The sequence below is a fragment of the Panthera pardus genome, unplaced genomic scaffold (assembly GCF_024362965.1).
Source record: "Panthera pardus isolate Hobbes unplaced genomic scaffold, ASM2436296v1 HiC_scaffold_6, whole genome shotgun sequence".
In the NCBI taxonomy this organism is placed as follows: domain Eukaryota; kingdom Metazoa; phylum Chordata; class Mammalia; order Carnivora; family Felidae; genus Panthera; species Panthera pardus.
The window spans coordinates 22,654,482-22,682,457 of NW_026526991.1; the positions used below are offsets into that span (position 1 = coordinate 22,654,482).

Genomic DNA, 27,976 nt, shown 5'->3' on the forward strand with positions numbered 1-27,976 from the left:
TTAGAAACTCTGGGTTCCTTTTCCTGCTATCAGAAAATATGTGCTGAATGCAAACTTAAGATTGATCAAAAGACAAATGCGTAAACAAATTACACACAAATATGATAAATGTTTATTAACAGTTAAATTCCTGATTATTTGAATAGAAGGGAACAATAGTTTTAATCTGAGGTTCTCAATCCTGGCAGCATAGTATCAAGTGGGGAGCTTCTAAGAGATATCAAATGCCCCCAACCCCACCTTAGTCTAGTTAAGTCAGAATCTCTTCTAGAAGGGGCTTGGGCATAGTTAATTTTTACAGCTCCTGAGGGGATTCTAATGTGCAGCCAGGGTTGAGGACACCCGGTTTAAGATACTATAACTGACTTACGATGCTATCTCCAAGTATTTTCTTAAAACTACTTTCAATAATGCTTCCTCTTTAATAGTCAATTGCTCAATGCCAATAAAATTAGAACCAGTATTTTAAAAATATTATGGTTTGAGAGTGTATCTGGTATTATCAGTGTATATTAACTATTTTAAAACTCCCCAAAGAATTAAAAATTACATTTCTTGAAAGAGCTAATAAAACTGATAAAATATAAAGACCAGATATTTTATCTACAGCCATGAAGGTGGCATGTGGGAAAATATCCCCTTTCCTTAAAATTGGTTGTCTCCCAAATTCCAGGATTTTCCATTTGTTATATTTTGAACTGAAATAATTTATCAAAAATTTTACCAACATCTACTGAAACTATTATGGTTAATAAAAATAAATTACATGTTTACATTTCTATTAGTTATCCTTGAACTAAAGGTCAAGTTCCATTTAAATATTCTTTATATTCTTCTGTGGAAAGAAACACAAGAAACACCTTGGTTGCCTGTGGGAATAGCTGGAAAGGGGTGGGAAAGACACTTCTCACTATAAATCATATATACTTCCTTTTGTCCAGGTTTATTAAATTCTTTGGTTGAGGACTATCAACTTTAGTTCTTTGACTATCATCATCTAATTCAGAATTAATCATCTTCACAGAAAACTAATGGAGAACTCTTCACACACCAGAAAAAATATTCTGAAGATTTTTTCTATCAGAATCCACTATAAACAAGTGACGATTACTGACTGAAAAGAATGAAAAACATTCCTATGTAAAATTAGTAGTTAACGTGATTGCTGTATACTGTTGCCAAAATACTAACTGCAACTTTCATCTACTTTCAGCAAGATGTTCTCCAGCAACTCCTGAATTTATCAGGAGAAAAACAGGAGACAGAAACAAAAACCTTACATTGCCTTTCAATATGCTATCAGGCAAAAAGTTATTTGGAAGACAATAGGCAGTTGAGGCACAAAAGAATGCAGGAGCTGGGCTATAATAAAAAAGGCTATAGATCTGTCAGTAAAAATACAAGCTCTAAGCAAAAATTTACACAAAACGAAGTTCTAAAAAGAAATAGTATTAATTAAAAGCCACCTTACTCTGAATAACTATTAATTTAGGTGAAATAGGAGTAATATGGTTACTCATATTAATTTTTAAAAAAACACAGAATCCTATTCCTCCATTAGAGAAAGGTACTCTCATACAATGCTGGTGGGAGTGTGAAATGTTTTATGCGGGAGATTTGATAACATCGAGCAAAATTACCCAGTAACTTTACTTCTAGATTTCCCCAAGATAAATTGGCTAAAATATGAAATGATATGTGTAAGGCTGTTCATCAGTTCATCTTTGTATTATCGAAACAGCATAACTGAAAATAATCCAAATATCCACCAAAAGTAAAGTGGCTGAATAAATCCCAGTACATCTATAAAATGCAGTGGTACAGAGCAATGAGGACGATGGCTATACTGTATTCTGATATGGAGTGATCCCCAGGATATGTGTTTAGATTAACAGGTAGAAATGTGCAAAATTCACTGCCTTTTATGTAAGAAGAGGAGCAAAAATAAATGTATACATCTATACAGTAGGCTTCATGCCTAGCATGGAGCCCTATGCAGGACTTGAACTCACGACCCTGAAATCAAGACCTGAGCTGAGATCAAGAGTTGGAAGCTTACCCTACTTAGCCACCCAGGCGCTCCCTTAATATTTTCAAAAAGAAAATATTAACCAAAAGTTAACAGAAATAGCTACTTATAAATAAAAGGAACAAAGATAAAGTCCAGACTTCTGACTCTTTTATTTATGCCTAAATAAAACCATATACATTTAAAAATCTGTATGAAAGAAAAAAAATTCACTCGTGACTTTAAGCACAATATTTTGATGTTACGCCCTAACGACAGGAAAAACTGCCAAAAACAAACAAACAAAAAAAACCCACCAAAAACCCAAACTGCGTTTTACCTGCCTTCTTATCAAGAGTACTGTATTATTTAGAAACATCTGTATAGTGAAACTAAGTAACTCACGTTTTAAGAACCAAGATACTCAGCATAAAAGAGATAGATAGAACATCCATAAGTTAGATAGCATTCACAAACTTGATGAATTCATGATTTCTCTTTTCCTAAAAAATAAGTACTCCTAGCTCTTCCTAGTAAAAAGGGCTGAAAGCAATGACAACCCAGCAGAATGCACAACCTAGCATCCACTGTAGGTAGCTTCCAAATGTTTTCAATGAAAAAGATTAGGGTTCTTTGGAAAAAATGTCTGATTTGGTAAAAGGCAGGAAATATACATGAGCCTGGGACATCTTACTGTGCTAGAAAACAAGAAACTATCAAAGACAAACAGCGTCAATAAAAGGACACAGAAACCAACTCAGTAATTCCCACTGAATAAGGATGACACAATTTGAACATGGAAAAAGAATGATGAGTGTAACTGATTCATAAATGAAATATATGAAAACCATGCTAGTTAAGAAATATTTTATTGATCACCTCTCAAAGTGACTAGGGCACTTTAATTTGAAAGTTGGCAAAGTATGCTGGCTCTCTTGTGTGAATTTTATTTCAAGGTAACTATGCAGGTCATGAAAGAAGTTTTTTTTGTTTTTGTTTTTTAAGTTTATTTATTTTGAGAGACAGCTTGAGTGGGGGAGGGGCAGAGAAAGAGGGAGAGAGAGAATCCCAAGCAGGCTCTGCACTACCAGTACAGAGCCCAACATGGGGCTCGAATGTGGGGGGCCGGGCCCCGGTGCCAGGCTGAGTCAACAGGGAGCCGTTGCTCGACCCGGTCTCAGCCTGGCACCGGGGCCCGGCCCCCCACACTCGAACCCACAAAGAGGCTAGATCATGACCTGAGCTGAAACCAAGAGTCAAGATGCTTAACCGACTGAGCCACCCAGGAGCCCCATAAAAGTTCTTTATAAAAGAATTCCAGTTTATAGATGTAAAGGAATAAGAGAATAAGAAAAATCACTACCTTATAACCTCAAACAACATAGTGGTTCTAGGCAATAATCATAAATGGCTATCATAACCATTAAATGAAAGGGTGATGTGGAACTTTAAAATGGATGGGTCATGCTTTCAACATCTGAACCTATTACTAATTTAGCACTGTTTTCCTTCTGAAATGATGCAGTATGACAGCCACACCATTTATGAAGTATTCTGGTCAAAGAAACTGAACCTGAATCTATCCAATCCTCTAGTTTGATGCTGTGCAATATGGTAACCACCAGCCACATGTGGCTATTTAAATTTCAGTTAAATAAAATTAAAATTTTAGTTTCTCAACTGCACAAGCCACATTCCAAATATTCAATAGCCACATGTGGCCAATGGCTACCCCAACGGACAAGAGATATTAAAAAACATTTCCATCATCACAGAAAGCCTAGTACACAGCTCTACCACAGGTCTAACTTCCAGTCTACAGGACATATAGGGTTACGGAACAGGAAATTAAAAGACAACTGAAGAAGCAATCTGCCAAACCCAGAATATGGGAAATTCTGGAGAACTGACTTGGTTTCTTCACCAAATTAATAGAGGGGAGTGGAGATAGCTACAGGCTTGTGAGATCAAAACAAAACAAAAATCACCAAATGGTATGTGTAGCTTACTTGGATCCTGATTTGAGTAATTTAATCATAAAAGAGGTATTTCTGAAACTGGAGAAATTTGAACAGATATGAAAAAATTAATGACTTTATTAGGTGTGATAGTATCAGTGTTACATATGTATATATGAAACAGCTATCTTTTCGAGATACATACTGAAAGTACTGACATTTTATTGTATGAAATTATGTTAGAGATTCACTTTAATATATTACAGTAAAAGCAAAATATAAAACCAAAAGGAATTTAAAAAGCTAGAGGGTACACGGGAAGATGAACAAAACTGGTAAAATGCTTAAAACAAGTGACACTCTCTGAGTACAGGGTCCTTAAACACTTCCCTCCAATTTTCTTGATGTTTTGAATTTTGTAGAAGGCCACTATCATCTCCTAAATTTACTCTGTATTTATCCTGTCCCTCAGTTTAGATTCTCCAACTCAATTAAACCATACTTAATACCATCCTCCAACCTGCCTTTTACCTATTATCTGACCAGTCAAGCATTCTTGATGGCACTATACCATCCTGCCTTTACACTGAGAACCAAAATTCTCCATGCTGGTCTATTTCATTGTCCGTTACCAGATTCTTCCTAATTTCTCTTTTCGTGTTATTTCCTTATTCTTCAGCACGTCCCTGCTGCTAAATAAAAGGGCAATAATATGTTTATTGCAGTACTGGTTTTGTATTAAACAAAATCTTTCATTGAGTGCTCTATACATTCTCTGCAATCCCCAAGCTTATTTCTAACAAATAGTTCTGAAATTCAACTTATCAAGTACATCAAACCAAGACAGACCTAGCTTAAGCAATCAAGAACTTCCTCTGAGGATGTGTGACTTTAAAATGCCAAAGAGAAGATGGAAAAGTTAAATAACCAACTAGACAAATCTTCCAGCTAGACAAATTAAGGATAAGGAAAATGACTCTACGGATAGCTATCTTGTAAAGGTCAGCCAAATCAATGCAAGATTAGAGTCAATAATTTGTTCTCTTGTTAGTTCAGTTATACCTGTGCTTATTAGTTCTCTCTTTAGTTTCCTACATTTTCCTTTTGAAAAACTGTACCCTGCCTCACCTACAAATGAAAAAGAATTTTCACCTCAAATAAGGAAAGAAAAGTATGGTTTTAGGAACAGATTAGCTTCAGAGTTGAGGGAAAAGCCACAGAAGACCAGCAAAAGTAGAAGCAAAATTAGAAATCTAGACAAAGATACAATATAAAATCCATCCTTTCCTTTAAAAAAAAAAAAAAAAAAAAATGCTTAGGCATTTCCAAACTTTTAAAATATTTCCCTTGAAAGTATGACTGGCTTTGAATCACACTTAGCACAGAATCAAACACAAATGAGACATTTATTAAACACTTGGCTCTTGCAGTTAAGTACAGGCTACACTACTGACAAAAAACATGAAGTTTAGATTTCTAAGGCCATTTAATGAACAATGGAATGAACACCTCATTGAGGGCTGGAATTTGGGTGTCAACTATTAACCAAAGGCGAGGACATAAGCAAATTAGTGCTGTCAGATTATTTATACCTGAACACAGCGATCAGAAAACTAAAGATACCTGATTGTGTTCAACTCTTCTTTGCTTGAGTGTTACTGGAGTCTTTGCTCTGCCCTTTAGTGGTTCTCTCTTCTCAAGCTTGAGCTCTATTTTAGAGTCTGGAAATAACATCGGAGAAACATTACTCTCGGAACTACACAATAAACTACAATGTCATCCTCACTACTCTGGAACCTTCGTTTTAGACATTCTTATGTAAAACAAGTTTACCTACTGGTTATTACCTCAATAGACTACAACTGTTCAACTGTAATTTCTGTCTTTAAAAAGTTTACTTCCCCATTCATATTTTATTCATATTTGTTTATCTCCCCCACTCCTTACGATTTATTCTCCTCTCCTTTTTCTGGATCTAGTAGCCTAAAACATAAAGTGAATTCAAACTGCCCATGGAGGCTTTTCACTCAAAACAGCTTGGATGTGGGAAAAGGACATTAAAACACAGTTGTTACCATTCTTTTGTCCATACGGTGCATAACTACTATATGAATAAAGGTTAGCTATTAAAATTTGAAATATGGAAGAACAAAAGCTATAGGGAATTTTAAGGCTGAAAATACCTGCATGGTATCAAGCCTCTAATAATAATAAATAGATGTGGTGACATTAATACTTTAGGGCAGTTTAAAAGTCCTCCCTTCTGATTTGATGTGATTATAAAAAACCTGGGTACAACTGAGGTTAGAAGAATCCCACTTACATAAAATAAAACTCACAGGTCATTTCTCCTCCTTCTCTCCATAATAAAAAACATTTCTTTGAAGAGAAGCTAGTGCATATATATTAGTTAGCATATCACCACGATGCCAACAACTCAAATATATCTTTTATAGTCTTCAATGTTCCATTCACCTAGCCTTCGTTTTTTGTCACCATTTGAAGAGCTAGATTTTTTAAGTTTTATTTATTTAAATAATGTCTACACCCAACATGGGGCTTGAACTCATGACCCCAAGAGTCGCATGCTCTTCCAACTGAGCCAGCCAGGTGCCTCAGAAGAGCTAGACTTTTAAAGACTTGTAAAAATTTTAGTTAACTTCCACATTTTGTGGCCATTTATCAAAGTATAGCAAAATCAATGTCACTGTTACTACTAAAACTTCTATTACCAAAAATTTAAGTTAGATTATTTTCCTACCAGAAACAGAAATGGGAGTCAATTCTTAAACAAAAAGCTTAGTTTTGCATGAACCCAATGCACTGGTGCTAAAAAGTAGTCAGGATAGGTATGTTTTTGCTAATTATCTAGTCTGGTACTAATCAGTCCACAGTCTACTTGCAAGTCTCCCCAAAAATAAACAGTGATTTTTACCATCTTAGCTCAAATAGTTCAATCTTTACTTAGGATTAAGGTACCAACACTACCCCCCAACCCCAAACTTCTATTAAATGGACTTATTAATATATCTATGTTTAGGATAATCCTTAGCATTATAAACCTTATATTTTATTAACTCAGAATCTAAAAATTAGAAATCACAAAGTAACGAACCCAGTAGTAGTTGAGCAGAAATGGATAAAACAATGAAGGTATCTGGTCACAGAGTAATTCTTCTCACAAATTTAAATTCTAACAGCCAATAAAAACATAGTGTTTAACAGAAGAAAAACCACAAAACAATACTTAGAATATTTTCAACTATACCACTGGAATCTCAAGAGAGTTTCAATGAAGAAATGGAAAAGGGATGTTCATCCACAAATACCTAACTTGTTGCAACTCTGAGAATAAAACACACATACAACATGTTTCTGGAGACCACACAATACTGTTCAAATTACAACTTTATTGAATTTGCAGAAGCATTCTACAGTAATACATTTAAAAAAAATCACATTGCACTTAGTAGGTACATGTATACATGTACATTCCAGAAGACAAATAACAAACAAAATTACTCCCAAGAAGCTGCAAAGATGGACACGTATAATAAGAATATAGTAATGGCTAGGAGTACCAAAGGGACTATACTTTGCTGATACTTAATACTACTATTTTCAGTAAGAATACAAAGAAATTTGATTATCAAATGCCTCTACAGTTAGACTCATCTTACAATCATAAAAATGAAAACAGAATATACTGCTTTATACAAACAAAGTATAATATGATTTCTTATAAAATTTTTTAAAAACTAGTAACAAATTTGCTTTCAAAATTTAGATTAAGTCTAATCATCCATGAACCACAACATAACTTGAAAGTGTTATTTCAAAAAAAAAGCGCCCTACTTTTCCAGTGTCTAGTTCATCTGACAAACTACAGTGATAGTGAGAATGTACTCTTTTAGAATTTTATTGTTTAGAGCAGTATTTTTAAAAAATGTTTAGTTTTGAAGGAGAGAGTAACAAAGCATGAATGGGGGAAGGGCAGAGAGAGGGAGACACAGAATCTGAGCGGGCCCCCAGGCTCTGTGCTGTTAGCACAGACCCTGATGCAGGGCTTGAACTCACAAACTGTGAAATCACGACCTGAGCCAAAGTTGGACACTTAACCAACTGAGCCACCCAGTCACCCTGTTTATAGCAGTATTTTGCAAAGCATGGTCCATGAACTGTTTACTACCAGTCCTTCATAGAAATGAGACACTTGCACTGGAATGTAAATTGGCACAGTTTCATCAATTAAATTTTGCCACAAAAATAAACCCTGTCATTGATCTAAAAAGCGTCTCTAGATCCAAATTCTGGTGCATACTTATCTTGTCTGTAGATCAGTGACTGTCTGCAGACTGGCACTTTGAATTGCACTGATCTAGAATATTATGAAGGAATACAGAAGTAAAAAAAACAAAAGTGAGAAATAAAAAAAAAATGTGGACAAGTTCCAGAAAGTGAAAAGATATTTAGTAATATTTAAATCTGTGAAGACTCCACTTATATTCTATTTAGTGGAATTTCCTTAGTTTTGGAGAATTGTAAAATCTTAAGTAAAACAGGAGAGAGTGAACTATACGAGGCAAAGATTCTTTAAATTGTTTATATCGGGCTTTTTCTATCACAGCAACTTAAAAAATAAAAAAGGCAGTACTCTGTAGGCAATTTTATACTGTAATTTGATAGGCAGAAGTTTGACTTTGAAAACAGCCCAATCTGGAGACCAAAAAGATCTTTAAAGAAAATCCTGGCAAAAAGCAATTAAAAGTACTTGAACTTCTTAGAAAAGCTGCTATGTTCCCCATATTAAAGATCAAATAAGGTGTCTTTATTCTTAACTTTATTAGTGTTTATTTCCACGCTTTTTAATTACTTTGTATACTTCTCCTCCAAATAATGTTCCACCTTTAAAAGGAGTAACAGCCAGCTTATTCTTAGAAGCTGGATTAATTTTACAGTCCTTCAGCCAGAGATATCGGCGACCTAAAGTGGCAGATCCCATGCTATGGGCAGCCATCTTTACTTCATCAAATGCAGCTTCACAAAGAAATGAGGCTGCATCATATGTTTTGCTCAGAATCCCAAGTGCCTGCTGCATATGACTAGGATCTGAACTAAGGATTTGTGCAGCCTGACTGATGTCTGCCTGCAGAGCCCGAACTACAAAGGCAGTATGGGTTGCAATCTGCAATGCTGATGCTGCAGCTTCATATGTTCTACAAAGTACTAAGTCCAACTGTTTATCACAAGACTCAGTAGAAGCTGCCTGAATACCTACGGGTGGAGCCGCTTCAGAAATAAGCCCCAGTATTTCATCATCTACTTTTGGAACTGATAATATCTGTGCTGCCTCTCTGGAGGAAATTGGATACTTGCATGCCAATGAAGGCAGTTGCCTGTCAATTTGCTGCCACTCCTCTTCAATTACTTTTAAAATAGATTCATGGAAGGGAAAAGATAGTTCTGGGGCATCTATTTTCTCATGTTGTGACTGCTTAGACATTTCTATGCCTAAAGTAGTGAGTGAGTGAGAGACAACAGTTTTGGCAAAAGAAGACATAACTTCAGATCCAGGTGTATTTTGAAATGCCACAAAGGAACCTGAATCCTTTTCCTCTACTGACTTTTCACTGAGTCTAGGGAATTTTCGTGGAGGAGACAGAGATTCGGTTTCTTGAAAATCAGATCGATCAATTCTCTTCCATCTGTTTTCTACATCCAGTGGGGGTGTAGAGTTTGAAGTCCCAGGCAAACTCCCTACCCCACCCTGGGCCAACAGAGAATTGACATAATCTCTGATTGCCTGAGCAAGTGGTGGAGAAATTACTTGTGAGCTCCCAGACTCTTCTAGTGCTTTCCTTTCACTGGAGAGAACTGACTGATCTGAAACATGGGACCTCTCAGTACACAATGGTTGAATTCCACTTTTCTCTCCACGGTAAATATTTTCTACTATATCTTTATAGCAAGTAGTGGTGGTTTCTTTAATCAGTGAAGGAGAAGCTGCAGCAGAGACCAACATGGCAGCGAGTTCATGCTGAAATGATGCCGAAGAACTTTTCTCTAAACATCTATCATGGCTAGACTTGGAGGAAGTAAACAAATTCCCTCCAGAGGCTAACTTCTGCAACTGTTCCCTGCCAGGCAAGGTTGTGGCAATAAGAGGTTCCCTAGGTGGGTCTCCCTTAGAAGTATGAACTTTCTTAGCTGCCTGTAGTTCAGTCCTGCCCAAAGGAGGACGGGTGGAGATTTCAGGAAAAGAAATACCCTGAAAAAATCCACCAGAGGGAGCAGTTGGAAGTTCAGAAAAAGGAACAAAATCCCTAGTGGACTTCACTTTCTTGTGTTCTTTCTTCTTTCCTGTAGAGGCAAAAGAGGCAGGAAGTTTAAGCATTACTTGTGTTTAAGCTGATTTATTTTTTTGCCTCTTTGCTAACATAGTGCTGTTGAAGGAAAAAACTATATTTCATATTCTGAACAACCAATCTGACACTCTGTGCCCTGGCAGGCAATGCTTATGGAGATATAAGCAATTTGGGTCAAATTAAATAATCATGAAATTGACGAACAAGTCATATGAATTAAAACTTTATAAATATCAAGTTGTTCTTATTATAGAAAGGTCATTGTTTCATGTACTAGTTAAAAAAAATACTTACTATGGTCAAATTTTCTTAAAATAGTCTACTAATAACATGTCAAAATGTTTGCTTTTCATAGTTGCCCTGAGATCACATTATCTAGCAAAAACTATAAATTTAAATGCCTACCAATAGAAAACAGAGATTGTATTGTAAATACTACCACTATATATTAATTGCAAGAAATAAAATGGACATATAAGTAATAAATTAGTAAGATGAGATCTCAATAGTATAACAGAATGGAGAAAAGCAAGTAATAAGATTTAGCATTATATTTATATACATTTTTAAAAGTTCAAAATAATATCATGTTATTAGATGCATATGAAAAAGTATTTAAAAATGGGTTGGAAAGATAAACACCAAATTAATGATAGCGGTTGCTTCTGTGTTGATAATACTTGGAAAGGGTAAGTGGGAAAACTTCACCGTTATTTTTAATACTTTATTCTTAGAAAAATGAAATAAGCAAAAAAATAATTTTATCTTCTTCATGGTTACTGTATCTTAGGAGTCTGAAAAAAATTACATATATTCGATTAATATCATTTAAAATGTTACCTTCTTCATTGTCACTGTATCTGTCAGAGTCATTACTTCCATTCTGTCTCATATTTTCTGCTGATGAAGAAATCGTTGGCAGAGGAGTTGACGATCTTGACTCTGTTCCCTGTTCCCTCAGTTTCAACAGTTTTTTCTCATATAGCTTTCTGGTTGTTCCTGTATGAAGGCAGAACTTGCTTTAATATCTGTATTTTCTTATTTAAGATCCTGCTCATCGTATTTACCAACATTAAAATGTTGCATTCATGCTTAACTTTTTTTTTTTTTAACGTTTATTCACTTTTGAGAGACAGAGATAGAGTGAGTGGGGGAGGGGTAGAGAGGGAGGGAGACCCAAAATCCAAAGCAGGCTTCAGGCTCTGAGCTACCAGCAGAGCCTGACGTGGGGCTCAAACCCAGGGACCGTGAAATCACGACCCAAGCTGAAGTTGGACGCTCAACCGACTGAGCCACCCAGGCGCCCCAACACTTTACTTTTCTAAACTTAAGTGATTAAAAATACCATATAAAGGATTCTTTTCTAAAATAGGTGTTTTGCCGAGATTTTAATACATACATGATTATGTTTCTTTTAGTAGCATGGAATACACAGATTGATATAAATCTTTTTTTTTTAAGTTTGAGAGTAAGCACACATGTGCGGGGGCGGGGGGGGGGAGAGAGAGAGAGAGGGAGGGAGAGAGGGAGGGGGGGAGAGAGGGAGGGGGGGGAGAGAGGGGGGGAGAGAGAGGGGGGGGGAGAGAGGGAGGGGGGAGAGAGGGAGGGGGGAGAGAGGGGGGGGAGAGAGGGAGGGGGGGGAGAGAGGGAGGGGGGGAGAGAGGGAGGGGGGGAGGGGGGGGAGAGAGGGAGGGGGGGGGAGGGAGGGGAGAGAGAATCCCCAACAGACTCCACACTGTCATGGTAGAGCCTGTCAAACTCACAAACAGTAAGATCATGACCTGAGCCAAAATAAAGAGTCAGACACTTAACTGACTGAGCCACCAGGCATCCCTGGTATAATCTTATTATAGATCACCTACTAAAGAGCCATGTATGACTGAGTATTTTTGATTGAAAAGCTTTAGACTTTGTACATTTTTCAGTACTATGTAAATAGCATTTGCCTTATAGAAAAAAATCATTTTTATAAACAGACTGCATTCCTCTCAATACTATGATAAAAATCCCACAAATCTCAGAGATTAATATGCCTATAAAGAGCCATTCAGTTATGGGTAAAGAAAAGTCATCTACAGTTTTTTAGTCGAATATATTTTCATATAACATTGTGTAAATTTAAGGTGTTAAATCACATTTAGATATAAGTACTTTGTGATCAAATGACCTTTTATAGAAAATGTGTGCCACAAAATAGAAATTGTATACCAATTAGGCAGCAAAGTAAAATTGATTACGAACACATTTTTAACACATTTCAACATGAATGACAATTTAAAGCCAAAAACAGCTTTTATTTTCTATTTTACACTAACTGTATGTCCCTCTGGTTTCTTTTTCTTTTTTAATGTTTATTTATTTTTGAGAGAGAGAAAGAGCGTGAGTGGGGGAGGGACAGAGAGAGAAGGTAACACAGAATCCGAAGAAGGCTCTAAAATCTGAGCTGTCAGCAGAGTCCGACACAAGGCTCGAACCCACGGACTATGAGATCATGACTCGAGCCAAAGCTGGACACTTAACTGACTGAGCCACCCAGGCACCCCTCTGTGGTTTCTAGAAGATGAACAAAATGATGGGGTGCCTGAGTAGCTCAGTTGGTTGAGCCTCTGGCTCTGTTTCAGCTCAGGTCATGATCTCATGGTTCATGGGACTGAGCCCTGCATCGGGCTCCTCACTGGTATTGTGGAACCTGCTTGGAATTCCCTCTCTCCCACTCTGCCCCTCCCCCACGCATGTGCGCACACTCGTGCTCTCTCCCTCAAAACAAAGAAATAAACTTAAAAAAAAAAAAAAGATGATTACAATGATAATACACTTTTTTTTAAGAAACAACACAGATCTCAAAATGTTACATAAGTAGCTGTAAGATGAACAGCTAGGGAGGGGAAAGTGGAAAGATGTTGTCAAAGGGTACAAAATTTCTGCAAGATGACTAAGTTCTGCAAATCTAATGTACAGAATGGGCTATAGTTAAGAATACACCTGAAACTTGTGAAAAATGTAGACTTTAAGTGCTCTCACTACACATTCAGACACAAAATAAAACAGTGAGGTGATGGACGTTAATTGGCTTGATCATGTTGATTATTTCACAATATATACGTCTACAAAAACATCAAGTTAAACGCACACACCATATAATACAACTTTTGTCAAGTATACCTCAATAAAGCTGGGAAACAATGAACAGCTGGTATACCAATATATATAATACGTACATTGATACACAATACACATATTTGCAGCATCTCCCTTTTGGAATTTTAAATGAAAAAATTAAATATCAAATATCTGTTAGTAGTTATATTCACAGGCTTATTACCAGCTATGTGGAAGTACTATGTTTAAAACAAAAGAAAAACATTCTAAATTCTTGTTTGCAACTTTACCTATAGAACAAAAAAAAACAAATCTAGAGGCACCTGGGTGGCTCAGACTCTTGATTTCAGCTCAGGTCATGATCTCATGGGTTTGTGTGATAGAGGCCTGTGTTGGGCTCTACACTATCAGCATGGAGCCTGCTTGGGATTCTTTCCTCTCTCTCCTTCTGCCCCTCCCCTGCTTATACACATGCTCTCTCGCTTGCTCCAAAAAAAATTAAATTAAAAAAAAATTCAAATTTCCAGTGTTCAAAATTTTACATAACTTAGAAGACCAAAATAGACCTTTCTCATCTTGAGGTTACTGTCAAGACCCTCCAGAATTAAAGCAAAACCAGCCTTGCAAAATCACTGACAGTAACCAAATGATGGAAATCCAGTATATTATATTAAGTTCCAAGTTTTCTTTTAGTTTGTTCTTTAAGGGATCATTCTTGAATTCCAGTCAAAACAAGACTTTAAAAATGTTATTTAAAAAAAAAATTTTTTTAAGGTTTATTCATTTTTCAGAGACAGACTGTGAGAGGGGGAAGGGCAGAGAGAGAGGGGGAAGGGCAGAGAGAGAGGGGGAAGGGCAGAGAGAGAGGGGGAAGGGCAGAGAGAGAGGGGGAAGGGCAGAGAGAGAGGGGGAAGGGCAGAGAGAGAGGGGGAAGGGCAGAGAGAGAGGGGGAAGGGCAGAGAGAGCGGGAGACACAGAATTTGAAACAGGCTCCAGACTCTGAGCTATCAGCACAGAGCCCGACGTGGGGCCCAAACTCACCGACAGCGAGTTCATAACCTGAGCTGAAGTTGGACGTTTAACTGACTGAGCCACCCAGGCGCCCCTAAAAATGTTAATTTTAATGATAACTGAAAATGGGTACTATGCTAAGAATTGATGGAGTTCCTTTTTTTTTTTTTTTTTTAAATGTTTATTTATTTTTGAGAGAGAGAGAGAGACGGTGGGAACTGGGGAACTGGGGAGAGGCAAAGAGAGGGAGACACAGAATCCGAAGCAGGCTCCAGGCTCCGAGCTGTCAGCACAGAGCCCGATGTGGGGCTGGAACTCATGAACGGTGGTGAGACTGTGACCTAAGCTGAAGTCGGATGCCTAACCAAACTAAACCACCCAGGCATCCCTAACTTGAGTTCTATTAACAAATCCGTCACTAATTTATTAACTTGGATGAATGTGGCCAGCTGTGTCACTTCAAATTTTCCTCAATTGTCATGTAAGACTCCTATGTCTCACCAGGTAGCTGTGACATGAGCACAATATGAAATAATTTCAACAACAGAGGTAATCTTGGAGATTATCTAAGTTCATTTCTCTCATTTTATTTTCCTTATTTATAGTTAAAGAAATTGTGTCCTGGTCATATAAATGATTAATGACACACTGGTCCTTAGAACCTAAACTCTAACTGCTAGATAAGACAGGAAAACAATTTGGGGCACTTACAGAAAAGATAACTTGAAATCTTACCAACTTACCCACAATAGGACCAGGATTCACTCCATATTTCACAAGCTGATCCAAAAGATCTTCATTAGTGAGCTCTGTTACATCTAGATCATCTTTATCTTCTAGTCTGGGTTTATCAGTTTTCTTTGTGGCTTTCTGTAAACAAAGTCCGGTTATCATTTCCACATGAATTAAAGTGTTCACCTATTTTATAAGTCACACTGTATACAATATAAACATGCAAATTCACCCTCCAATTTATAGCTTTATTAGGCCTTAGCAATTTTATTAAGAGCAACTCATTATTTGAAGATATTTTTTAAGTTTAATTGTAACAACTCAAATTTTTAAACATTACTATTAAAAACAGTTTTGGCTTACCTATCTAAAGAGGAGGTGGCGTCATCAAAAATTCAAAAGTAAACAGCAAGGGTTTAAAGACTTTCACCCAGATAATCAGGGATACAATTTACTACTACTGACCACTTAAATAATCCTTAAAAATTTAAATTATTCTATAAGAGCTTACGACTTTACCATAAAGATATTTCTTAGTTATATTTAAAAATGATTTCCTTTAATTTAAACAAGCATATCAGAATCTATGAAACCCAGGTGAATATTCAGTACTTTAGTAGCCGGTGTCTGACCACGAAGGAAGTCAAACTTTTTGACTATCACCTCTTGGTACAGCTCTGTCAGCACATTTAGTTCTATATGACTGTTTCACTTAGAAAAGTTCAGAGAACATGGAACAAGCTTTGAGAGAAATTTCAAAGGAAGTTTTCAGCATAACTTAAGCAATGGCAGTATTTGCTGGAAAAATATAAACCTTCCAAGGTTAAACAAGAGAAGAAAGCAGAAGTGTGGGTGTCTTCTAGGGTTATGGCAAATAGCCCTACAAAATGCCTCAGTAACCCCAGAAAGCCTCAGAGAATTGAACAAGAAATAGCTGTTTGAATAATGGCTACAAGTATCAAAGTCAGTTTAGGCCCAAATTTCTATTTTGGGCAAATGAGTCAATACTGTGTCTTTCAACTGCCTGACTCAGGCAGAGTATGTGACTCTTATTCACGGGGTTGTCAGTTCGAGCCCCACGGTGGGTACAGAGATTAATTAAAAGAAAAAATAATGCATTCTAGGGGTGCCTTGGTGGCTTTGTCAGTTAAGTGTCTGACTTCAGCTCAGGTTGTGATCTCACGGTCCATGAGTTTGAGCCCCACACCGGGCTCTGTGCTAACAGCCCAGAGCCTGAGCCTGCTTTGGGTTCTGTGTCTCCCTCTCTTTGTCCCTCCCCTGCTTGTGCTCTGTCTCTCTCTCTCTCAAAAACAAACATTAAAAAACTAAAAATAAATACTGCATTCTAGAAATATTTTATGCAAAATGGTGAAAACCATAGTTGTATGGACTGCTTACTTTCAATGATGCTGAGGGGGAGAAAGAAAAATCAGGCATGATTTGGCCATGTATTAGAATTTCTATTTTTGGGGTGCCTGGGTGGCTCAGTTGGTTGAGTGGCAGACTTTGGCTCAGGTCTTGATCTCATGGTTTTTGAGTTTGAGCCCCACATCAGGCTCTCTGCTGTCAAGACGGAGACTGCTTTGGATCTCCTCTCCCCCTCTCTCTACCCCTCCCCGCTTGTGCTCTGGCACTCTATCTCAAAAATAAACAAACATTAAAAAATAAAAGAATTTCTGAATGAAATCTTGCCATTTGTAACAACATGGATGGAACTAGGATATTATGTTAAGTGAAATAAGTCAGTCAGAGAAAAAGTATCCCATATTTTCAATCATATGTGGAATTTGAGAAACTTAACAGAAGACCATGAGGGAAGGGAAAGGGAAAAAATAATTTCAAACAGAGAGGGAGGCAAACCATAAGAAGACTGTTAAATACAGAGAACAGGGTTGATGGAGGAGAGGCAGGGGAGACAGGAAAATGGCTGATGGGTATTGAGGAGGGCACTTGTTGGGAGGAGCACTGGGTGTTGTAGTAAGTGATGAATCATGGGAATCTACTCCCGAAGTCAAGTGCACACTGTGTGTTACCTAACTTCACAATAAATTATATTTAAAAATAAATAAAAAAATAAAGTTATAGGATTTCCAAAAAGTAATTTTTTAGCAAAATTAAAATTTGAAATATTTTATATAAAGCAAGATTATGAGAAATTATTTTTTAAAGATAACTGCTAATAAGAATAATGATATCGATTCAAGAGAAATCTTTTAACTAAAAAATTGCTGTGAAACTGATGGTACTTTCAGAAAGCTTTAATACACATATTGTGCTAGTTTAGGATCAGGCTCAAATCTTTAAGCAACTTACACATTGATATCAAAAGTTGCCAAGAATCTAAGAGTTTATACAACATAGCCTTGCATTCTTTAAACACTTTTTAAAAATCAAATAGACCAAATCTTGTGTTAGTGACCTACTTGAATTTTCCAAAAAAGTGTGGACAGGTTGGGAAGAAAAACTTCCTTGTATAACACACTTTTAAATAAAAGAAAATCACCTCCCACTCTAAGAATGTTCAAATTCTACTATCAACAAAACATTCAAAAATTTTAATTCTTACAGAAGCCTGAGGTTTTCAAGAAATCTCTTTCTTTGGCACTCACCAGTCCCACCTATTTTTTTTTTTTAATTTTTTTTTTTTAACGTTTATTTATTTTTGAGACAAAGAGAGACAGAGCATGAACGGGGGAGGGGCAGAGAGAGAGGGAGACACAGAATCAGAAGCAGGCTCCAGGCTCTGAGCCATCAGCCCAGAGCCCGACTCGAACTCACACCGCGAGATCGTGACCTGAGGTGAAGTCGGATGCTCAACCGACTGAGGCACCCAGGCGCCCCAGTTCCACCTATTTGTAAACATACTTTATCTTCTCCAGAAAAACTCCTTGAGCAATAGTCCCTAAATCTGGCTTGTTATCAAAACCTCAAAACTTCTGGAAGTTACCCCTATTTTAAAAAGTCTTAATTAACCCCATTCTGAGATCTAATCTTGGGCCTGAGAATCTGTATTTTAATGTGTATCTCAGGTGTTCTGGATGCAGCATTTAAGAGGGTAGCAGAAAGAAGAGGCACTGTCATATTCATAATGTATCCCAAGCATCTAAAATTTAAAAAGGACTGACAAAGGAGTAGGTAGTTGATAGCTGTTTTCTTGAATGAATTAATGAGTGTCATCTGGGAAGGGAAAAATAGGTCATTCTTAAAAACCCATTTCTTATTAAGAAATAACAAAGACTTGGGGTGCTTGGGTGGCTCAGTCGGTTGGGCACCTGGGTGGCTCAGTTAAGTGTCCAACTTGGGCTCAGGTCATGATCTCACAATTTATGGGTTCGGGCCCCGTGTTGGGCTCTGCGCTGACAGCTCAGAGCCTACAGCCTGCTTTGCATTCTGTGTCTCCCTCTCTGTCTCTCCCCTGCTTGTGCTCTCTCTCAAAAATAAATAAACATTAAAAATTTTTTTAAAATAACAAGGGCTTATCAAATCAAGCAGAAAACCAACTCTTAATATTTTCTTAAAACATAATGAAAGATTACAGCTGTACAAAGAAATCTTGAGGCCAACAAACCAGCTTATGCTAAGTCAAGCAAAGCAGGAGTTCATAACAGGCTACCTGATTTTTATTTTTAATTTGTAGGGAGAAAAGTTCCAGAAATGTAATGCCATTTAGAAAAAAAAATTTTTTTTAAACATTTATTCATTTTTGAGAGACACAGTGCAAGCAGGGGAGGGCAGAGAGAGAGGGAGACACAGAATCCAAAGCAGGCTCCAGGCTCTGAGCTGTCAGCACAGAGCCAGATGCGGGGCTCGAACTCACAAACCATGAGACTATGAGAATTTTATTCCTTTAAGTAAAATCACATACTCTTAGTTTCATTCAGTTAAAAATACTAGGTACCTAGTATGTGCCAGGCACTGTTCTCCAGTTTCTTCCCAACTACCAGATGATCTCTAATGTCTTTTTCAACTTTAAAATCCAACAGTTCTTTGATATCACCTATGAGCTACTATTATTTTCATTTTTTTAAGTTTTTTTTTTTTAATTTTTTTTTCAACGTTTTTTTATTTATTTTTGGGACAGAGAGAGACAGAGCATGAACGGGGGAGGGGCAGAGAGAGAGGGAGACACAGAATCGGAAACAGGCTCCAGGCTCCGAGCCGTCAGCACAGAGCCTGACACGGGGCTCGAACTCAGGGACCGCGAGATCGTGACCTGGCTGAAGTCGGACGCTTAACCGACTGCGCCACCCAGGCGCCCCTCATTTTTTTAAGTTTTAAGTAGGCTCTATGAGCAACGAAGGGCTTGAACACATGACCCTGAGATTAATAAGAGTTGCATGCCCTACTGACTGACCCAGCCCGGAGCCCCCAGCTACTCCTATTTTTAAATTTCTACCATTAGTAGCAAGATTAGTATAACAATAATTATTTTTATAAAATAGATTCTACTGAGCACTTAGTATGTACCAAATTGTGTTCTGAGTACCTTCCTTACATGCATTATAGAATCCTAAAGATCCTATGAAATAGATACTAACACCCCCATTTTACAAGAGAGGAAACTGAAGTTCAAAGATGCACAGCTAACTCTAGCAATATAGTAACATTTGAACAAAGTATGCATACATCACTTTCACAAAGTTACCTCATCCAATTCTGAAAAAAAAATATTATGGTAACATTGTATTGCTCTGGCGCTAAGTAAACACAAAAAATTTCAGAAATCACATGTTTTAATAGGAATCAACTGCTGAGCACTAGACACCTTAACAAATTATCTCTTGTAATCCTCAATTAAGTAGCTACTAGTAGTTACTAGATTATTCCTATTTTCCAGGTGAAAATTGATCTGATAGGCAATGTTCATCGTTCAAGAAGGTCCTCTGAATAAGTGTCAGAGCTGGAAATTTAATGTACTATATAACTCTGATTCAGAAGTCCACACTTAACACCTTATTGTAGACTATGGTAGTCAATTTATGATTTAATTAACATACTTTTTACTGTTGTCCTCCATGTCTTTAAATATTTCTTAAGAATTCATGATCCACTTGATCAGACCATTCAAGAATGCTATGCTCCATTAGATTCTAAATAGCTACAACTGCTTTGCACCTTAGAACAAAAAGGCAGATTGCCAACTTTTTGAATGTTTATTTTTCTGTCTGCAATCCAGGTAATTTTAACACCTAAAAATGCTGGTGTCATCAAGATGCATAAAATAAAAAGTTTAAAAGAAAACTAAAACCAAAAACCAAATTTTGAATATGCTAATATTTTTGTCATATCACACCAAATGAATCTAAGAAACCATGGCTATGGCTGAAATGGAAAGGGGTTCTCCTTTAATTAAAAATATTCTGGGGCCCCTGGGTGGCTCAGTCAGTCAGGCATCTGACTCTTGATTTTGGCTCAGGTCATGATCTCTCAGTTCGGTGAGTTTGAGCCCTGTGTTGAGTTCTGTGCTGACACTGCAGAACCTGTTTGGGATTCTCTCTCTCTGCCTCTCGCTGTTCTTCCCCCACTTGTGTGTGCTCTCACAGTCGTGGGATGGAGAACCATGTAGGGCTCCACTCTGGGCATGGAGCCTACCTGGAATTCTCTCTCCCTCTGCCTCTCTCCCCCACTAGCATTCTGTCTCTTAAAAGAAATGAACATTAAAAAAAAACAAAAAAACAAAAACCAACTCCTCATAAACCCATGTTTAAATGGAAGGCAACTGCTACGTCTTTGGTCAAATCCACAGTAATGTTTGATTTATTTTTAAAATGTTAAAAGCTGGGCCACCTGGCTGGCTCAGCCAGTGGAGCACATGACTCAATCTCAGGGTCATGAGTTCAAGCCCCACATGGGGCGGGAGCCTACTTTAAAAAAAAAAAAAAAAAGTTAAAAATTTACCACTTAGGGGCACCTGGGTAGCTCAATCGGTTAAGCATCCAACTCTTGGTTTCAGCTCAGGTTCTGATCTTGCAGTTCATGGGTTCGAGCCTCGCACCAGGCTCTGCACTGACTAAGGAGTGGGCTTGGGATCCTCTTTCTGCTTCTCCTATTCTCTCTCTCAAAAACTAAATAAACTAAAAAAAATTTAGCACTTAAAAAATCTGCCTAATCTAGAATTCTCCAACATAATTTGACTTTCTCCTAGGTTATAAATACTCTTTAAAAAATGTAACTATATTGTTATTACATATAAGGCTAAAATTGCCATGATATAAAATATTGTACATATAAGAGGAATGTGCCATGGAGAATAATTTCATCTATTATTATAGATACCCTAAGATTCTTTCCCTCTCAACTCAAGATATTTTTCCTATGCCTGGTAAAGTCTATCAGATTCCTAAGTTAAATTATAAGTCACTTTTACTTAATGTGCTTTAAAGCAGAAAATGATGCTACTGACCAAATAATCACTATTAACTTTTTCAATTTGTTCATGCCATTAAGCCTGGCCAAGGCTTGGGTATTTGAGCTTCAAATACCCAAGGCAGAGAAGACTATGGCTTCTATGCCTATGAAATAGTTTTCCTCTATACAGACTAAAACATTAAATGAAATATAAAGGGCTTAGCATGCCACTGGACATTGTAGATTCTATTAAAATGTTAATTCCTTTCACCCAGAATTTATTTGCATGGTGCTGATCAACTCTGGTAACATGAGAAATTTGTTAAGATAAAATGTGTAAATAACAAACATGACATGATCAATTAACATACCAAAAAAAAAAAACCCCCAACAAATTTAAATAATTATATGGTTATGGTTGGCAGGGTCTGCAGAAATCAATCTCTGGTTGTTAGAGCACTTGGTAGGAACTCAAAAGTGTTGGATAACTGAAATTTTTACACCCCCAAGAAAACAGGGTAGATTGGGACATACTTTAAAAAAAATTTTTTTTAAGGATTATTTATTTTGGAGAGAGAAAGAGGCACAGTGCAAGCAGGGAGGGGCAGAGAGAGAGAGGGAGAGACAGAATCTGAAGCAGGCTCCAGGCTCTGAGCTGTCAGCACAGATCCCAATGTGGGGCTTGAACCCAGGAACCATGAGATCATGACTGAGCCATCCAGGCAGGACATGCTTTTTTAAAAAACTGGTGTTTTTTTAACGTGGTATTATATTAGTTGGGAAATATTCTCTAAACATCAAAACCAAGATGATGGTATTTTTTAACGTGGTATTATATTAGTTGGGAAATATTCTCTAAACATCAAAACCAAGATGATGTTTTCTGTTTAAAATGAATCCTAAAAATAAGAACAGGGGTGCCTGGGTGGCTCAGTCAGTTGGGCGTCCAACTTCGGATCGGGTCAGGATCTCAGTTTGTGGGTTCAGCCCCACATCGGGCTCTCTGTTGTCAGCACAGAGCCCGCTTGGAGCCTCTCTCTCCCTACCCCGCTCTCTTTTTCTCTCTCTAAAATAAACATTAAAAAAAAAATGAATAATCCTATCGTAAACACAACCAAGTACTTCCATGGCTCAAGAATACGTTTGCACAGAGACACTATAGAGTTCTACAGAAGACTTTTTTTTTTTTTTATACAGAAGACTTTTTTAAGTGTGCTGATTTAAATGGAAAAGATTGCACTTCCAACAAAATCTTGACTAAAGTCATTTGAATATCTTTTCCAGAGGGGTTGGAGAAAAACAAGACAATGGATATGCTTTACTTTGAAAGTAAATTTCTCTTTATTATGGAGAAGTAAGTTGGCTTTCTTCAAATCCACAAAAACAGACATCTGAAGCAGTAAGATGCAGTTGGTCTTTTATTTAATGAATAAATATTTGACACTACTACGTGCCAGGCACTGACTTAAGACATAAGATTTTCAATTTCTCTAGAGCCCAGGCTAAGATTTTCAGTTAAACCTACATCTATTACATCTTTCTCATTCCCACCTGGGCAGTCCAGAAAAACACATCAGAGTTTTAAAAACTAAAGTTAAACAACACAACTTCGAAAGAAGCAGTACTTTTAAGTTATCAAAACTCAACAACTCTAAACTCCACAATGTCTTACAAAGTTACATCCAATCACTAGTTTCAACTACACTCTCATCATGATTTGAAATGTGAGAAGTAGGCAGTTCACACAAAGCAGCATATAAAAACTCACAGAAAAGCAATTCTGAAACAAAACATGAGTCTGCCAGAACCAATCTGAGATTTACCTAGATTTAGATATTCCAAATTGCAGTTACTGACATATCAGAATGCCAAGAAATAAGTATCTCCGGGTTCTGAAATCTCTCCTTTTCTCATGCAAAATTTACCAAAAAGGGAAAAAAATACAAAATCCAAGCCCTTAGAAACTAGAATTTCCAAACATCTGAGTGTTTATAACTGCTTAAAGATGTTAAGTGTTCATTTCAATTTAGAGTAACACTGCCCCGCCAAAAGACGGCCTGTTGCTGGACAAACAGTAACAAACAAGAAAAACAAAAACCGTTCAAAAAGCCCTCCATATGCAAAACCATAAAAAGGCGGGAATTTCATTATTTCAAATTTTGGTTAGAAATGAATATGTCACAAATTGCCCTCCAGGGAGCGCTCTGGGCCTCGGTTACCAGTCATTTCAGTTAATAAAGCGGGAAAACGTTCGAACGTAACCTACAGCAGTTTCAGGCTGACCCTCAAGGGCTTTCGAATCCGGCACAGAAGTCGCCGTCGAAATACCACTCTTGGCGGTCAAGGAACACCGAGGTACCCACGCGCACCAATCACCCCCGTCACAGAAGAGCAAACGCCAACTTCACACCTTCCAGACACACACCCGCGAGCCCCGCGACCCCAACTTCGCGACTCTCCCCTCCAGCGACCTCCCCTTCCAGAGCCTGCAAGCCCGCGGCGAAGGAGGCAAAGGAGCCGAACCCTGCGTCCGCAGACCCAAAGGCCAGCCTCCGGGTTGGGCGCGGGGGCAGCCCCGCCGCCGAGGAGGCCCGAGGGGGCGCCAAGGAGGGAGGGCGGCGAGCGCGCGCGGGCGGCGGAGGTGGGGGGAGGAGGGCGACAACCGCCAATCGCCCGCCTTTGTGGCCCCGGCCGGGCGTCCTTACCCTGCCGACGGCGGCCCGGCTGCGGCCTGCGACCGCGGCTCCGGAGCCGAGGACTGGGGTGGGCTCGCGCTCCTCGTCGCTGGAGAAGTCCGGAGGCCCTTTGCTGTTGGCGCCCGCGGCGAGCGGCGGCCGGTTGCGCGCCGTGAGGTGCTGCAGGTAGAGCTGCACGTATACGTCTTTGCGCTGCTCCCCGACCGGGAGCGTCACATTGTTGGCGACCAACTCACTCTTCAACTTCTCTTTCGTCAGGACCGAGGGGTCCTCCAGGAACTCCGGCATCTCCGCGACGAATCCCTTTCCCCGCAGCCTTCACACCCGCCGCTCACGCCGGCGCGCTCGCTCCTTGCCCGGGGGCGGGGGGGACCGCGCTGTCGCCTCTGAGCCTCACGGCTCCCGCCCGGGAGGAGCGCCGCAGAGCAAAGCAAAAACTCCCACACACAAAGCAAAGCAAAAGCCGGACACAAAAGCCCACCCAGCCCAAGTGCGGACCAAGTGCGGCTAAGATAAGAGCCCCCACTAACCCCAGCCCACACACTACACAAGCGAGGAGAGAGCAGCTTGTTTCGCCCACGCCCCAAGAACGCGCGCCGCCATTGGCCCGCGGTGGGAGGAAGCCGAGCGGTGATTGGTGGGAGCCCTCGCGCGGGTTCCATTAGCCACGGCACGGTGCGAGAGGTGGTAGAAACGCAGTTTAAAAGCCGCTCGGGCGGGAGCCTTGGAGGCTTGGCCCGTTTCTGTTTCCCTTTTCTCCACCCTTCCCCTAAGACGCTGATAAGGGACAAGTAGTACTCTTCTGTGTGCGGTTTCCTTCCCCCGCCCTGCTTGAGAAGAACCTTTCCTCTCCAGGGTCGCTCGCCTTCGAAGGGGCCGAGTTTCACGCCAGCTGCGAGGACCAGGGGCTGGGCCTTTCTCAATCGTAGGACACTGATTTACAGAAGAATGACCGCAGCCTTTCCTTCCCCATACACTCGCCCTGAAGGGAAAGAAAAGGAGCGACGCGTGCTCTTCGGCACTCCTCTTCCTTGATCTGTTTTACCTGTGGGGATCAAAGGGGAGAGCAAGCAGTTAAATCCCTCTCTCTGCTTGCGAAGGCTTCTTTTGTTCCTGAAATCCAGGAAAAGCAAAAGCTAGACTCCTGGGCACTTTAAAATGCCCCCGAATTTGTGACAAAATTGTATCGTCAAATATTCTATTTGCTTCTTAGCCTACAGATTGGGACGTTTATAAATTATTTAATTTTGAACAGATGGGGCACAACTGCATTTTTGCTGAGAGCATCTCTGGATTAGATCCTTATACCCATAAGTATCTTACCATAACTTAAACCTAATGTTAAATAATACAGCAAGACGAAGCGAAACATCTAGGAATACTTTAATGGGCAACTTAAGATAACGGAGATGGTGCATACCTAGATTTTAATCACAGAGGACCCTGGTGAGCTATAATCAGGACGGGAATCCTAATCAAACCCATATTACTGATCCATATAAAAAGTCTCAGAAATTTCATGAAGTTAAAATGTCTTCCTGAAAGCAAATGCCACTGATGACAAATACTTGTGTTTCTTACGAATATAGATGTTCCAAGATGCTTTCTTCCAAGAAAGAAACTGACCTGAATCATTTCCCTAGAATTCTGACCTCCAGACTGCTTTATAAGCTGCTTAAAAATTTTTTTTAAATGTTTATCTGATTTCTGCATGGTTGTTTAAATTTGGGTAAGTTTTTAAAAAATGCCTTCACTAAAAATGTTACCTGTGAGTTAAGTCATTTTATTTTGCTCAAATTGAGGAGACATTGTTTAATGATGGATTCTTTAGCTAGGGGCAATTTTATATTTATTTTCTAAAACTCAGTTTTTACAGATATTTAAGCAATAGTAATAAGCTCAGTAATACAAATTAAAACATTTTAACTAGCAATTTATTTTGTACATTTTTAGGATGTTTTGTGAAAGTTATCTCATTTTTCTCCCCATGGCTTCCCTGGGCACATAAGCAATTGCATTTTTCTTCATAGGCGGAACTGAACTGAGAGGCAAAGGACCATGAGTTTGCACTGACTGGTAACCCCACAAATTAATTAATGCACGTGGGACAGTCCCAGTCTGCATAATCTCAGCAATGATGGGTCTATTCTACCCTAATTGAATTAGCGAATTATCCTGCTATATTGTTAACTTGCTAGGGGAAAAATTTGTCTCTGGCCTGACTGTACTAATAGTTTTTAAGAGGTAGGTTTTGCTGCTGTACCTGAAAAGGGTCAGAGTTACCAGGGCTATATAGGATGTGACCAGGGTGGGACATAGAAGAGTTCTGGGCTCTGACTGCTGCCGTGTCGTCTGAGGATACCTGAGCAGCTTGGTCCCTGAAATAGATCCTTAGAGAAGGAGGCACCACTGATCCTTGAAGATAATATTCTACCTAAATTTTTATGTGAGTAGAATACAATGCTGAAGTCACAGAACCACCTGAGAATGGGGCAATGGCTTTTTTCATAGGGTCCTTGCACCACATATTTTTCCATTTTCTACGCAGTTTAATCCTTGGAAACAATAATTTTTCCTGCTTTGCAACCACAAACCAAAAAAAAAAACCCACAAAAAAATCACCTGTTGAGTCTGCAAGGTGTTTGTGTTTTCAAGTTGTTTTAAATAGACACAATACTATGCCTTACAGGCCAACATTAAAGAATGTAATTCTCAAAGAACTGCATTCTAGGGGGCATGTGACTCTTGATCTCAGGGCTGTAAATTCAAGCCCAGCGTTGGGTATAGAGATTAAGAAACAATCTTTAAACAAACAAACAAACAAAACCCACTACATTCCAGATGCTTGAAATGAATATTCCTTGAGCAAAAACAATTTTCATTCCCTTTCATTAATTAACTCTTCTTTCTTATCTCTAGACACTATCAATTGGAGGTTACTTGCAGATTCTACAACCATGTCAGTAGACATGGTTGATATCGTAAGCTATCAGACATTGAAATTGCCTTTCTACATCACAAAGTCATGACTTGTCAAATTCAGACTTGGAATTGTCCTACACACATCAGGTATATCCCCAGAACTATTAATTTTTAGTGATGAAGGTAGCTTTTGCTTTTACTCTGCTGTAGGGCTCCTAAGTAGAAGTTATTTTTTTCTTCATACTCCATGTATCTTAAGACCAAGAGGACAGAGCCTGGGTGGCCTCTCTGTTCCCAATGACTACTTCAAAACTATTTCTCCTCTTTCCTCCTTCAAAAACATTTGAAGTTTATACACCTGACTAAATCACCCTTTACCATCTTTATCATTTATCAACCTGACCACTCTCCCTCAGATATTATAGGCTGTTTTTCCTTGCTCTAGGTTTCTCCACCATCCCTGTCTATATTCTCTGTGAATTTAACATTTTTACAGGTGGACCATGCAACCAGCACTTGGCCTTTTATTTTTATTTATTTTAAGTTTATTTATTTATTTAAGTAATCTCTGTATCCAACATAGGGCTCAAACTCATGACCCCAAGCTCAAGAGTCACATGCTCTTCCAACTGAGCCAGCCAGGCACTCCTAGCACTTGGCCTTTCAGATCTTTGACCTCTTCATCTCCAACAATTTGTTCCTCTATTCTATTTCATCCATCCACTCCAAGTGGTAATATTCTGAACGGTGTCATCAATAACTCTTTTACCTTCTAACTGTCCATTTCAAGCATCCCAGTTGTCAATCACTAACCTTTTCCCCTCAGCTCATTTAATA

General features: G+C 38.6%; 1 protein-coding gene across 5 annotated transcripts in view; it reads right to left on the reverse strand.

The window, feature by feature from the left end:
* TMPO (thymopoietin) overlaps positions 1 to 24,775 on the reverse strand; it is a 31,251-nt gene extending 6,476 nt beyond the window's left edge. For 3 of the 5 annotated variants that reach the window (XM_019446517.2, XM_019446515.2, XM_019446512.2), the window contains exons 1-4: positions 24,227 to 24,764; positions 15,185 to 15,311; positions 11,172 to 11,330; positions 5,590 to 5,687 (exon numbers count right to left, since the gene is read on the reverse strand). In XM_019446517.2, coding sequence (XP_019302062.1) covers positions 5,590 to 5,687; positions 11,172 to 11,330; positions 15,185 to 15,311; positions 24,227 to 24,505 — 663 coding nt within the window. In that variant the 5' untranslated portion in view covers positions 24,506 to 24,764. Of the gene's footprint in view, positions 1 to 5,589; positions 5,688 to 7,338; positions 10,327 to 11,171; positions 11,331 to 15,184; positions 15,312 to 24,226 lie in introns of those variants that run through there. The other 2 variants (XM_019446516.2, XM_019446511.2) reach the window with 2 other exon arrangements.
* Between the last annotated feature and the right edge of the window lie 3,201 nt (positions 24,776 to 27,976).